General features: G+C 48.3%; 2 protein-coding genes across 2 annotated transcripts in view; one reads left to right on the top strand and one right to left on the bottom strand.

The window, feature by feature from the left end:
- The window catches only part of TAGAP (T cell activation RhoGTPase activating protein), a 44,376-nt gene extending 31,059 nt beyond the window's left edge, over nt 1-13,317 (bottom strand). The window contains exons 1-2 of the mRNA XM_061378117.1: nt 13,225-13,317; nt 6,455-6,543 (exon numbers count right to left, since the gene is read on the bottom strand). Coding sequence (XP_061234101.1) covers nt 6,455-6,543; nt 13,225-13,302 — 167 coding nt within the window. The 5' untranslated portion in view covers nt 13,303-13,317. The remainder of the gene's footprint in view (nt 1-6,454; nt 6,544-13,224) is intronic.
- Nucleotides 1-15,021, top strand: part of ZC2HC1B (zinc finger C2HC-type containing 1B) — a gene marked incomplete at its 5' end in the record, with an annotated part of 264,177 nt that overhangs the window by 115,432 nt on the left and 133,724 nt on the right. The window lies entirely within an intron of this gene.

The following is a 15,021-nucleotide window of genomic DNA, read 5'->3' as shown; positions in this document are numbered from 1 at the left end:
GCCCCATCCCTCTAAGGCCTTCTATAAGCTCTCCTTTCTAGGTACATTTTTCCATAGCATGCAGAACCCTGTATCCTGAAAGCATCCTGTGAGTGCCAAGGAATGCTGGCTGTTTCTGGATAAATTTTGTCCAGATGTCTGCAGTACTGCTGGACTCAGCTAAGTCCTAGATGAGTCCAGTAGCAACATTGCACTTGCCCCCGCACATTTCTTGCATCACATAGGTGGGAATAACTGTGTGTATGCAGAAAGGTCAACAAAAACCTTTTCTGACTTGCCTAGGAGTTTCATTTAGAAATGAAATTGTCAGCTGTTTAGCTGGTATAACTGAATGGCTTGAAAACGTAAGTTTTACTGCTTTAAGCAAGGTGTGTTGGTGGAAGCACAAACTCTGCCCTGTATGAAGAAACTGTACAGTTCAGTTTCTGGGAGGGCAGCAGCTGCTGCTGGATGCTGCTTGTCACTGGCCAACTGATGAGCATCCTGCTCCCACTGATCTGCAAGTAAAACAGAGCAAGCAAGTGCTCCCATATTTTCTCCGCGGGGATATTTCCAGCTTACTTCAAACCCCACCACTCAGCACCGTAATACAGAAGTAGCAGAGTTGGTACCCGAGCTGTGAGATTCAACCCACTAGCCTTTTCTGCTGGCTGTAACTTCCAGACAGGGAACAGCAATAAGGAGGAACAAGGCAATAACACCTGAAGTCCCTCCAGTCATCTCAAAGCTGCATGTATACCTTGATGGGCTAGTCCACTGCAGTCTGGACACTTCTTGCCATGCCAGCAGTGTGGCTCTGGAGGCCAGCCTGCTGTGGGCTGACCTTTATACAGGAGATGCCTTAGCTCCCATTTCACTCCATCAAATTAATGCAATCACAGACCCCAGAGACTGGTCTTGGAGCCACGCATGTGTGTTAACATCAGTCATTGGGAGGGCGATATTGTTTCAAATCATGCTTAGCTTTCCTGATGTGAAAACCCTGGGTTTGGTGTTCATTGAATAAAGTTGGATTGCAACTTCTATGGGCCTGTAATTTATTAAAAGTAAGAAGGGGAGTCATGCAGCCCAAGCTTCTAGAGCTCACATGAAAGCTATGAAACAGGTAGAATGAAAGCTTTAAGGTCTCTATCAACAACTGTGACAAGGTTTTCCCACTGAGAAGCTCTTTAGTTTGGGTGATATTTTTAGTTTTGGGTTTTTCTTCAAGAAAAACCTAACAACTACAAAGAAAACAGGCACCTTCTATAATATCAGCCAAACTCTTGAGTTTCTCATCAGAACAGTTTCTATGACCAGTTTTGCACTAATCTGCATGCAAAGCTGAATATGTTACTTGTGTGCTTATAAATAGCCTGTTTTCACAGAACTCTTTCTCAAGTGTTCTCAATGAATATGAAGTACTTTCACTTGTTACTTGTATTATAAAAAAAAAGAGAGGTCCTGCATGGATCAGAGTCCTGTTATGTTAACAGTTAATAAAGCGACAAGTCCTACCCTAAAAAAACTCATCTTTTGGGTTTGCCCCAGGTCTCTGCAGTTCCTGATTGCCTTATATCTACCTCCAAATGGATCAGCCCCATTACTGTGCTGAGTTGTTAACTATTCCTTTCCTCGCCACATCCCCACGAGGAAAGGCAGCATTATTAACCTCATGTTACAGATGGGGACTTGTGGTGCAGAGAGGCTGAGTGTCATGCTGGAGATGATCCAGGTCATCACCCCAGAGCAGGGGGTGGATGCTCGCTCTTCCCCTGAAGAGCAGTACCCTGCCCACTCTGCTTCCACACAGCTGGTGCTATGATAATGTTATATTTTTACTCATTATTTTCTCATCAGTCAGTCTGTCAGAGGAAACTCACAGTGCTATCATCAGCTGGTTAAACAAGGGAGCTAAAGCATTCAACTAACATGAGCACACAAAGGATGAAAAATGGAAGAACAGAAGTGAAAGAAAAGTGAAGGGCAGGAGCAGCATGAATGTCAAGAAGTAGTAGGAGGGTACAGAAAGGAAATCGAAGCTTTAAGCTGACCCATAAAACTCCTTAACGTTACCCACAACTTCACTGATTTCACCCTCAGAGAGGTTGTTTTGCCGCAAGCTTCACTTGACTCATCTACACCTGCCCAATTCAGTGCTGTGGCCAGCGAGACACCCTCCTACCTCCTTTAACCACAGCCTTCCACAAGTGGGTCTCTGCTGTCAGCCCCCAGACTCTGCATGATTCACCCCCTCTGCATCTCTGCAGACATTTCCCTGAGCTTTCTCAGCTTGGCAAGGCAGGTCTGTCACGCCACTGGAGGAAAAAGAAGGCAACTGAATGTGGTTGCATGATGACAGGAATCAGATCTTCAGTGTTTGGATGGGATCCAGCATCTCTGTAGGAGAGTTCGGTACATACTGTGCCTCCCTGCTTGGACCTGGCTGCATGGGCAGGGGAAGGAGCCAGGACAACACAGAAAAGAACACAGAGCCCAAGCTCCCCCACTCCTTGTTCTATCAGTGTGAAGAAGCCCCCAGAACCAGTGATTCTGTAAGGAAATGCAGTGCTAGCTTCACTATCAGGCTGGAAATCAAGACAGTGGTTAATTAAATTACTTTCCCCATGTCACGATAAAAGCTGCAGATTAGATTTGCCTCACTCTCGTGAGCCCAGTTGAGTGTCATCTTCAGTACACTGCTCTGCTCATCTTCTGCAATTGCATCTGCTGTCGTGGCAAGTGGTCTGGGTCCACTGAGCTCTCCAAAATGACCTCACTGGAAAACCGAGTGGAAAACCTTTGGGGTAGGAATCCTGTCTCCATCAATGTTTGAAGAGGATGCATATTGTTTAATGTCTTCCCTGCCATGAGTGGCCAATGGAGTTAGCACCCAATGAGCAACATGCAAACTCAGTCTCAGAGGTACAAAAGATACAAAGAAGACACCTGGTACAAAAATAAGCATCAGTTGTCAGGATGTCTAGACAACATCCCAAGTAATATGTTTCTTCAGGATCTTGGTTTGCTATGGAGGACATGTTTTAAACCAAAAGGTTTGTCCTATTTATGTCTTGAAGTTTGTCATTGCTAGTTTTCCAACAAACCCAAAGGATTTCTGATTGGTGCGTTGGTTCATAACCACAAAGTAAGCATAGGAGTCTGCTTACGTTACCTTTTCCTAATGCTACTGATAATTGCTCAGTAGATCCAGAAACAAGACGCTATAGTGACTTCATCTCACAAGCTAACTCTGCAGTCAAAGTCTGGATCTGAACTAGTTGATTAAGCGTGTCCTGCACACCACTGCAACCAGGAATTGGTTTGAGAGCTGGAGGAAATTAGTTTCTAGGTAGCTGAATCTGCAAGATGAATGAACTCATCAGTTTTCTGGAGATGACTTCAGTTACTACAATCACCTACATCAGCACAGTCAGGTAGTTTGTAACCTCTCTAGGGAAAAAGGAAAATCACCGTTTACACCGAGAAGAATCAGGACTACATGGTTCATGGGTTTGGCAATCAGACCACAAAGGCTTTCACCTCCAGTTGAAATCCATCCTCACTGTACGGTGACTATGAAAGATAATGCTCTAGTAAATGCTCTGTGGTATTTGTATGGCTTATTATCAGCACAGAAAAATTCAGGGTATATTATATCTGTGACTGTTCTGAATCCTGAAAGGTGACAGCTTTATGAAGGTGAGTTCCTTGTGACAATTCCAACTTATGACAATTTTTCTGCTATTAAGTGAGATCCACAAGGATGATTAGGGGTTTGGAGCATCTTTTGAGGAAAGATTGCTGGAGCTGGGCCTGTTTAGTCTAGAAAAGACTGAGAGGGGATCTCATTAATGCATATAAATATCTCAAAGGCAGGTATCAAAAGGATGGTGCCAGACTCTTTTCAGTAGTGCCCAGTGGCAGGATGAGGAGGAATGGCCATAAACTAGAACACAAGAAATTTCACCTCAACATAAGGAAGAACTTCTTTACTTTGAGGGTGCAGGCCACTGGAACAGGCTGCCCAGGGGGGTTGTGGAGTTCCCCTCTCTGGAGACATTCAAAACCCACCTGGACATGTTCCTGTGTAACCTGCTGTAGGTGGCCCTGCCTTGGCATGGGGGTTGGACTGGATGATCTCCAAAAGTCCCTTCCAACCCTAACATTTCTGTGATTCTATGTAGTAGATTCTATGCTTCTGCAGGTTCAGATGCTCCAGCCGTGTCTGCAGGCAGCAAGTCTGGAGCACTGCACAAGATGTCAGTGGTTTCCAGAATAATGAATACATTTTTCATTTAAAGGCTGATTAACCTATGCTGATCACAGACAAGAAAAAGGCTTTTCCTGTAGGGATTTGTGGGCCTTCTCTATTGCTTTATATCACAGTGAAGCCACCAGTGGCTTGGGCAAAGGGCTGGGAGGTCCTGGGGATGAGCTGTGTTTGCAGCACAAAGGAAGCTGAGTTTAACCTGACTTTCACATGAACCTCTTTTGTACCTCAGAGCTGTTGTGTGTTCATTGACTCTAATGTATTCAGTGGAAATGATACTTCCTTTTGGGAGATGGGCTGACTCAAGGCCTTTGTGGCCATTAGTGCGGTGAGGCAGGTGCTGATGGAGCAGCTGAGGCTCTGCCCAGGCTATTCAGCAGGATTAGCACCAGCTCAAGGGATAGGCAAAGCAGGCAGTCACACAGGGGTGAGCTGCTGGGAGAGTGAAAACCATCACAGCTCTCCTGCCCACACTGCCTGGAGAGCGATGCTGCTTGGACAGCCATGAGGCAAGGTCTGGGGCAAAGGGAGGCAGCAGATACACCTGGACCGCTGCTTGGAGGAGTGGCAGCTCCTGCACTGGCCTGCCCCAGGAGCTCCACTCCTGGAGCACAGACAAACCCAGGGCCCAGGGGCTATTTCTCCTGGTGCTGCTGCTTGCCCTCTCCCTCCCTTTCCAGGGGCAGCCCAGTGCTCGCACCTGACATTTGCTTGCCCTGCTCAGATACTAAACTGGCCTTGCCTGGATGGGTAGGAAATAGGGGAGACTGCCAGAGCACACCTCCATCCTCTATACACACAGGCCACAGGCAAATTAACTGTTGGCACCACCTGCAAATTAGCTGATGGCACCAGCAACAGTGTGGATCACAGCTCTGTGCTCTTGGTAAATGCTGACTCCTGCAGAAACAAGAGGGAGGGCCCATATTGTGCATGAAGAGGGGCTGAGGCACTGGGACCACTTTCCTGCCCAGCTGGGTCTGCTCTCACAGACAGAGAACTAAAAGCCAAAGCAAGAGGCTGGAGGAGGCAGGGACGCAAGGTTAAAGGGGGCACAACTGCCCCTTCAGCTGATCACCCATCACCAGCCAACACAGGGATGCTGCTGTCTCCTTCCTATAGAGTCATCAACAGCTCCTTTTCCCTGCAGGCTCCTGGAGTTTGTAGGGCTTGTAACACCCAGTAGATTGTGGCATCAAGGAAAACAGAGCGGTGAGTCCTGGCACTGGTTCAGTATTTGAGTTCCACCAGCCACACACCCTTCCCCCTCAAAGGCTGCAGGATGATTCTGGGCTCTGAGATGAAGCCGTATGGCAAGCCAGGAGGTGTCACACAGAGCTGCTACACAGACTTCAATCAGGAATGTTTCCAGCGAAAGGAAAAGTGTTAAACTCAGCCTTTCTCACAGTCTGACAGCTCCTGATGTTCATGTCAAGAAATGAATGCAAAATATGTGCTCCCTCTGAAGAAACATGGAACGAAGAATAATTAACTGCAAGTGCTTGTACAGCACAACTTTCCCCATTCCTGAAGCAAGGAATGGTCAAGGATTCAGACTTTTCTACCTGAAGACCCAAGATACTGCTGCCCTTCCTGTCTTAATTCTGCAAGCTTTTTTTAACACATAAGCAGCCTATTTGTAACACCACCATGCTCTGTCGGCAGTGCCATTTGACTGAGTTTATGAGAGAGTAGAAGGGGAGTCAGCAGTGAAGTAGCTGCAGTTCAAATGATAGCATTCCTCTGCTTATTGGAAATCAGTTTAATGAAGGAAGGAAGCACTGACACTAACATCATCAGAAATTTACCATTGGTTTGGCTAGGCAAGCTGTGACCTATAGCAAAATAAGGCAATAAATGCTATCACAGCCAGCTTCTGCCTGTTTTAAAGGCTTTGCTACCCAGAAGAAAGAAAAGCAGCTGGAAAGCAAAGAATCAGAATGCTCTGCAGGGAAAACTGCCAGTGGAGGCTTCTCAACAGCATAGGCAGAAACTAACATTGAACAAGGAGCCAGCACTGGCAGCCCTTGTCATGTTGTGGGAGAGATGGGAGGAAGAGGCTGAGCTCCTGCAGGCTCACACAGACCTGGTGGGAGGGCAGCACCGCAGGATATATGCATAGGCAAGCTAAGGTATATCACCTTGCTCCTGGGCGTTAAACATCTGTGCATACACTCTGCATGTGGAGCACGAGGTACCTACCTGGGGGAAGGCAGCCACGGCTTGCTCAAACCTTTGCTGAATAAGAGTGATGGTGCTGAACACCGCCGGGAAGGAACAGTCTTGAGGGGCTGAAAATGAGAATGAGTTTGTTATCAGTTTCCATCATCCAGCAAAGTTCCCACAAAGCTCCCTCTGGGGGAGGTTTAGTTTGGATATTAGGAAAAAAATCTCCACAGAGAAGGTGATCAGGCATTGCCCAAGAAAGTGGTGGAGGGTAGCAGGATCAACCCTGTGAAGGGTGATGGGTAGTTGAGCTGGATGAGACCATCCCTATGGTGCCCCACTCTGTGCAACCCAAAGCAAATGCAGTTTGCCAGAGGAGATGGGCAATGCTTCTGGTTGTCATCAGCAGAGAAAAGTAAAGCGGCAGCAGAAGCCACCTCACTCTCACTGCAGGGAAAGGTGCTGGTACACATGGTCAGCTGCAGCAGCACTGCGGGGAGATACTAGAAACCCCCTTTCTGCCAGGAACAGTGAAACAGGTGACACTGGGATATTTGATGATGGTTTGTAAGTGGTTTTTGCCAGTTCAACACTGGTATATTTTTACTCCTGTGGCCTCTGCATTTGAGAGCTTGCATGGCAGGAGTAGGTGATGCTGCTTCATACCTGCAGAGGAGCTGGTTTGTGAATACAATGGTTATCCCCAAGCTTGCACTACTATGGCCCTTTTTGCTGGCTTTGACAAATACCTTAAAATACACAACTGGAAGCCAGAGAAATTAACACTGACATTGCTTATTATGCACATGTGTCTGATATCAGGCAGCAGGACTTTTCTTTGATAAACATTGACTCTTATTACCAGAAGCTCTTCTGAAGCCAGCTGCTCAACAAAGGTCAGTACATGACAAAGCCCATGTTGCTGTCCTGGCAGAACTGCAGAGCACGGGGAGTTAAAAGTGTTTTTGGGAAAGATGATTCTCCTCAGATGCTGCAGGGTGCTGTCCTCATGCTTGAACCCACCAGGACTCCAGCTTGGGGGTTGCCCTCCAGCTCCAATTTAAAGTATGGTATGTTCCAGGGCATGGTGTGCCCATTGCTGGTTTGCAGTACCAGGGTAAATCACCAGACTGGTGATAGAGTGACAGCTGCACACTGCAGGGAAAGTGAGGATGAATCCTGACCCAGGCACAGGTCTGCTTTCTCCCCAGCTTACTTCCTCATATCATGAGCTCTGCTGTATCACCTTATAGAGCTGTCAGCGTTGTCTGTCATTCCGCCTCCATTTAAACCCACTGTTCAGAGCAGACTCCCAAACAAGCTGCACGTGGGAGGGCAGACACCACTTTCCTAATCTGGCACAACGTCTGCCAGCAAGCGGCAAGGAGAGGTCAGCCAGGAACCACTTCTGAACCACCTAGAGCCAGCCAGAGGCATGCTGTACGCAGGGGAGATGGGGGATGCTCAGGGAAAAGCATCCTTCTGACTGCCGCCAGGGGTGGGGATGTGGGTTACGGCTGGTGGCAGCACGATGCTCAGGGTGTCTGGATCAGTGTGTCACCAGGAGGGCAAAGAAAAAGCACTGCACTGTGGGGAAGGACAGGTTTGTTCCTCTGAACCAGTGTAAAGCAAATTATTTCTGTTACTGTTATTCCTGTTATTCTAGAGCTGCCAAAATTTCAACTATATACAGCAAAGTTTAAATGAGCAATGTTTTTCAAGTTATGTATGTACAAAAGTACACATTTTGGGACCAGTGAAAATATCAGACCTGATGTTCTCCCTCTCGCTCCAAATGCGAGGGAGGGTAAGACCCGCTCTGGGCTGTGACGCTGGGGGGGTCTCCTGAGAGGCTGAGGCACAAACCCAAGTGTCACCCCTGTGGGGTGGGAATCTGTGATGGGTTCTGCAGGACCCGCCATGCTTTGCAGCAGGGCTATGTGCTCTAGCAGACCCAGCTCTGGTGAGGGACAGTCAGTGGTAGTTCTCTGCCTCCTTGCAAAGTGGAAGCAGGGCCCCAGGCCAAGCAGTGGAGATGGGGTGCAGATCTTCCTCGATTCACCCAGCTCTGGTGCTTGTCACCTGTAGGAGCGTGCTGGCTGCCAGCTGAGACTGGTGAGAAGTCCTTCCAAATTATTCCCTTCCTTAGGCTTCTAGGTGATCCTCCTCATGGTGAATTGAAAACAAATTCTGTCTGGATGGGGTGGGAGGTTGCCTATCAAGATTCAGTAGCAAAGGACTGAATCTGGGAAGCGGGAGGTACTGGGTTGTGGAGAATGAATCTGGCGCATGCAACGTGTTTCAGGTAAAAGCAATAAATTTCTTGACCAGAGTCCAGGGTCTTGGAACTGGCTATTTCCACATGGAAAGCACAGTCAGTTTTTATGGCTTTAGAAGTTAAATTAATGCCTTGTTAGAAGAGTTTGCACAAAAGTTCCCACAAAGTCTGTATTTTTTTTTCCCTCTGGCCTGAGTCCTTATCAGAGCAAGAGCTCCATGGGCTGACCCCACTGGCCCTCTGGGACTGCTAAGACATCTGGGAAGCCTTTGTGCTTCTTCACGGATACTGGGCATCTTTACTGGAAACACCATCCCCTCCCCACCCTGTAAAACCTCCCTGTCCTCTTTGGAAATCCCGTAAAGAGCCAGGACAGGTGGACAAAGCCAATATCAGGTTGATTGTGCAAAACCTGGACCTGGACAGACTTAGACCTCTCAGATTTTGTGTTTGGGCTTTAACTGACATGGGGAGGACGGTCATTTTCTTTTGATGTATTGAACCAAACGTGTTATCATGAAGAAAACCTTTATTCCCAAGTGTTGCTGGTACTTTGGTGGAAAAAACTACATATGATTTTTGCTGAAAGACTGCAGCAGGTACAGAGAAGCCAAATTAACTTTGCTCTGTGCTCCAAGAGCTGGAGAACTTGAACCCATTTATGTTATTTATGTATCGACTACCAATTACATCATACTTTCTCTCTTCAGGGGGTTTCCTCCATTTAACAGAAATCTTTTCTTTTTTCATCGCATTATCTATTATCTATATATATTGCAGTATCTGCCACAAGTTAAACTCTAGCCCTTCTTACTCTAGCCTGTAACCTGCTCTCATTCCAAGACACGCAGCAGACAACACAAGGAAGGCATCTGCAGATGGCAGGATTTCAGGTGTCTTTACTCAGATCCACTTGCTTAATGAAACCGTTGGCATGCACCACATAAAGGCTCCATCCCAGGCACCCACAAGGAGAACTACCTGAAGACTCAACCTTACCCAGGAAAACAAGAGAGAGCCTAAAAACTGTCCTTCTCCGCACGTTGTGGTGGGATAGAGGGTACCGAGAGTGCTGAACAACCCCGGCACCAAATGATTTGCTTTGTGAAACTGGCAGAGAAGTCAAAACTCCTTTATTAACTCAAAGCATTCCACCAAAAACCTGAAAATCCAGAGCTCAGTCATTCTTCCTCAGAGAGGCTAACCACATGCTGCTGGTTTATAGGTGCAAACATGTCTCTTGGGTTTGCTCATTTGGAAAGCCTTTCAAAGTGTCACCTCCTTCAGAAATGAAGGGATGTGATTTGCTATCTGGAGAGACTTTTGGGTGGCCAGATTCTTCAGCATGCAAGGAGCAGCACTAGCTGAAAATTAAACCCATTTCTAAAGCCTTAGACTTTTGTTTCTTTGGGACTTTCAGAAATGCTCCCACATCTACCAAACCTACTCCTACGATCCTGAAAGATGAACTAAGAGCCTTTTCACACACCCCCGGCCCCCCCCCCCCCCCCCCCCCATGACACTGGGAGCCAACCACTGTGGAAATGGCAAACCCATGTCCTTCCTTCTCCTCCTTAAAGAATCCATCACTCGTAGGAGCACAGAAATTTCACATGGCTCACATTAAGTGATCTCTTAAACCAAATCCCATGAGACACCAGAAGCAGAAGCAGAAAAGGGAGCCCACGGGGTTTCCAGGAGGAGCGCTGGCAGGTAAAGCTGCCTTCCTTTGACCAGATTTTCCCAGGGGACACACCAAAATTCCCTGGGACTTTCCCTGGCCACATCATGCATCTGCACCTGCAGAGGAGGTCAGGAAGGGGCAGTTGTGACCAGCCTGGCACATCAGACCACCAAAAACAGGAGGAAAAAGGGTTCCTGAGGGGGAAATGAGTCCTTTAAATGACCTTTGCCTCACCCCTTTGTCCCCCATAGACCAGGGCACCTTTGTACCCGCTGGGACCTGCCCTGTGCCCTGCTGCTCTGCTGCCCCCAGCAGTACCCACAAGAGCTGCCCTGTAGGTACTTCCCAAGGGTGAGGGGTTGGTTTGGGTCAGTCAGGTGGGCTGGGAAAGAACTTACAAATACATGGAAGAGGAAGGTGTCTGCTTTTGCTTGAATCAGTGTGGGCAGAGAGCAGTTCCTCAGAAATAAGGAGCAGCAGTCTTAATTTAAGCTAGCCAGTCCAAGGAGTGGCTCCAGGACTATATGGAATAAGCCAGACTGGAATTTGCCTTGAGCTGGTCTATATTAAAACCTTTCCCAAAGCTCCTTTGTTCTACTGGCAACGCTGGAGATAGCACAGTTGCTCTGAACTTCTAACAGCGCAGCAAGAAACAGATGTTTATCTGAAGAGGTTTAAAAGCCAACAGCCTGGTTATGGGGACTGGTGAGATTGTCCTTATTGATTGTGCAATCAGTGTGATTAAGAGCCCCCGCAGGGGCCCTGCTGCAGGCTCTCTAAGAGCCAGCTGTGACAAATCCCCCCCCCAAACTCTGCTGGGCACTGCTGCTGTCCCCAGCAGCGATGGCACTGGGAGGTTCCTCCTCTTCCCCTCCTGGTCCTGCCTTCCCGATGTCCTGCCCTCCCCTGGGGCCGGTTATTTGTCTGGCACCGTGCTCCTGCTCTCCAAGGTAATAAATTACTGTGGCACGCAGCTTTGCACTGGACTTCATTAACCACAAACACTGTCATCCCTTTTCTTCCCACACCGTACAAGCTGGATATCCATGACTATTCACAGTAAACATGGATTTCTCAAGCTCCCAGGAGGACCCACTGGTTTGTAGCAGATGGTGCACTGGACTGATGGATGATGCATGGGGCTGGGGATGTCTCTTGGGATCATGTCCCAGTATATCACTGCGCTCCTGTGATACTCCATTCCCGTGCCATTGCACTGGATTTATGCACAGTTAATATAAGAGAAAGCAGGATGTAAGTTAAGGAGCTTTAGTCAGTACTGTCTTCTGGTTTTGGAGACCACTGCTAGTCTGAAAACATACTGGGAATAAGTAAAACAGTGGGGGCCAGTTCCATGAAACTAGAAGAGAAGACAAGACTGAACACCAAAGTGCAGAAGGAAAGATCCAGCCTCATGCTATGGGAGCGAGTGCTGGGGCTGTGCTGTGTCCAAAGAAAATAGCATTGTTTCAATGTATACTGAGGGGTTACCTTTGAAAAAAGTTAAGTGAAAATTGCTCTCTGGGCAGGCAGCATCCCGACTTTCCTGAAAAATAGTCACCTACTCTTTCCTTTGTGTTTCTTCCTGCTTTCTCACCAGAAATAGAGAAACAAAGAGAAGTTAAAAAGAAAGAAATGGGATGGAGAGGAAAAAAATGCTTATCTGTAATTTTGATTATTTTAACAACTTCGAACAGAATGTAACTGTTACTTGAGGATTTTTTCCTCTTAACTATTTCTTACACACACACACCCCCGTATGCTCTTTCTGACTGGAAAAGAGACTCAGTTTCTGCTATCAGTCCTAGTTCTAAACAGCAGGAGGAACAATGGAAAACCAGATCAGTTGGTATGTAAAATACACTTCTAGGCTTTATATTTGGAAGCTCTGAAGCTGCTATGTGTAAATCCATGCATCTCTGTGTAAGTGATTAACGCAGTGAGAACCTGCCAATAATCTCATGTTCTGTGGAAGGCAGTCTGTCAGAGCTGAAGAGCTAAGGAAATGCCGCGTTTCGGTGCAGAGATTCAGTCCCAGCAATTATCTTTTTGTTCCGCAGCCAGCACCTCGCTGCTGTCTGAGGTCAGACTGAATGATGTAACGGTCCCTTCTGGCCCCGCAGTCGATGGGCTGGTGGCCGGGGCTCCTCTCCCTGCTGACAGGAGCGATCGCTGCAGCTGAGACTCCCCCCGGGACCAAGCTTTGGTCCTGGGTTCACACCAGACTAACCAGGTGCTGCGGGACAGAGTTCACAGCCTGCACTAATGGGAAACATGTCCCTTGCAATGATGGTAAACCTCTCCATAACGAGAACAACGAGGACAACAAAAAGCCCTCTTTAACTCTTTCCCTCAGACAGATACAGCCAAAAAATCGCTCCGGTTTCATTTCAACCAATACCCACTTACTCGTGGCTGAGGGTTGAGTTCTGTTTGCTCTGTTTCCCAGGACTCTGCTGCCCTAAAGCGGCGCCTGAGCAGTTTGACCCCGCAGTGCTATCGTGAAGCAGCATCTTCAAATACTGTCTCTGGCAAGAGGCGGGGGCTGCGCGTTTGCCTGACCCCTGACAATCCGGCCCTGGTAGCCCCCGATTCCCGTGGCCCCTTCCTCAGGATAACTAGTGCCCTACGGTCCGCCGCTCGGAGCGGGAACCGGCCGACCCCAGGAGAAGGGGACAGATCCAGTGTCCCGGGGAAGAGGATGCACAGACTTAGGCAAGAGAAGCCTTGGGCTTTGCTTTGGACCAAATCTAAGCCCAGGCTCAACGACTCAGACCCCCCAGCACCCGCCAGCATCACCCTTCACCCCCGCGCCCCTCTCTCGCTCCGCCGCTCTGCACTCACCTCCTCGGCCGCGGGGATCCCCCCGCTGCCGCCACCGCTGCCCCGCCGCGCCGGGCAGCCTGCCCGCGGCCCCGGCATCGCGCGGGTCCTCCTCGGGCGCGGAGCCGGAGCGACTGAGCGGAGGGAGACCCCGCTGCAATTCCCCCTCCTCCCCGCCGAGGGAGGGAGGAGTCTTTCCCCCTCCTGGCACCAAAACCCGGGGGGGGGACCGGGATGCCGAGCTATCCGCTGGCAGAGCCGCCGCGGAAGGGGAGGCACTGATCGATAGGGTAGGGAGAAATGAAGAGTGACTTACAAAGAGAAACCCCTTCACGGCTTCTTACTTATTGGTGGCGCAGCCTATCCCCCTCCCTCAACCCTCCCCAGGATTATTACTGTGGCAGGTATGGATGTGACACCACAGGGTGTCAGAAATAACGAGCACTGGTGATGGAGAAGTTACAGCCCAAATTTGAGTCCATCAGGGATGGGGGATGTCATCAGGAATGAGGGGGATGAGGCCAAGGGACATTAGGGACAGGGGTTTGTGACACCACTGCCCCAGAGGTAATGACTCTATAATGCATTCATCACCCCTGCAAATGTCCAGTTCTGAAAAACACATCCTCAGCATCCTCCTGAGCACAGGTTTGGGGAATCACCTCTTTAACTCCTGTAAGAATTACACAGGGCTCTTAACCAACTGGGATTGTCTTAATACCCATCACACTCAATGTTCTTATTGATACCAAAGTGACCCAAGTGCAGGGGAGTTTCATCAGTCTGAAGCAGGTTCATTCTTCTACAGACTTGCCTGCACTTAACTACTGTATTTACAAGTGACCTGCTTTCACTGAGCTGTGCTGCTTGGCAGTTAGAGATAAAGTTGAAGGATTTGTTCCATGTAATGATGAATTGCGTTCAGTTGAGACATTACCTCTTGCAGTCCAGATCATGGCATTTTTGCTAGGAAAAAGCATAGGAACTGCTGTTTCCCATGAGAACAGCAAGTGTCTTGTCAAATGTGGGCTGGTTAATAAGAGCTCCAGTTTGTCCTTGAGGAGGGGGAGGAATGAGTTATCATTCTCTGACTGTTCACTATTCACTCCTTAGGAAACAAACCCCAGCATAATACTGCACCTTTCAAGTCCACTTAGACCGTTTGACAGAGCAGGTAGATACAGACTCCTGCAGAAGTTGCATCTGGTCGCAGCAGCTCTGCCCTTGCTTGTGTACAGCTGCAAATAAGACTTCAGGCCTGCCAGTATCACCCTCCTTTTCCCAGCTCTGTGGGATCCAGAGGGAGTTCGGGGAGGGTTTGGTTTGTTTGGGTTTATTTCCTCTTGTGTTTTTTTCAGCTTTACTGCTGAGCACTTCTCTGTGTAAAATATTAATGAAACTTCTTTCCAAGGGGCTGGGTTCCCCCCGTGACACCCTCTGGCAGCCTGCAAAAATCAACAGGGAACTTACACGAGGTTTGGCATCATCAGTGCAACTGTTGTGAAAGCTCAGTTAAGCCCTCCAGGACATGAACGGGGGCCAGCTTTTCTGGAAATCGCATGTTCCCAGGCAGCATCATCGGGAGTGATTGATTTCTACGTTTAGGAATTTGTTTGTTATTTGATATTGGCTCAAGTTGGGCAGATAAAATGATGGCGTGAGACCTTCAGAGAAGCGAGACAGACCGCTGCTCTCTGCCTTTTGTTGTATAAATCAGAAATCACTGCAAAGGGAAGAATTTTTTCCTCAGCTCACACAATATCCTGGCCAGGACCTACCTGCGTGTACAATATTGGAGGATTTTGGAAGGCTGTAACT

Source organism: Neopsephotus bourkii, unplaced genomic scaffold, assembly GCF_033783945.1.
Source record: "Neopsephotus bourkii isolate Nb327-2 ecotype Australia unplaced genomic scaffold, CSIRO-AGI_Nbou_v1 NB_1765, whole genome shotgun sequence".
Taxonomy (NCBI): Eukaryota; Metazoa; Chordata; class Aves; order Psittaciformes; family Psittacidae; genus Neopsephotus; species Neopsephotus bourkii.
The sequence above is the reverse complement of the archived record's forward strand: the minus strand, read 5'-3'. Positions and strand labels throughout refer to the sequence as shown.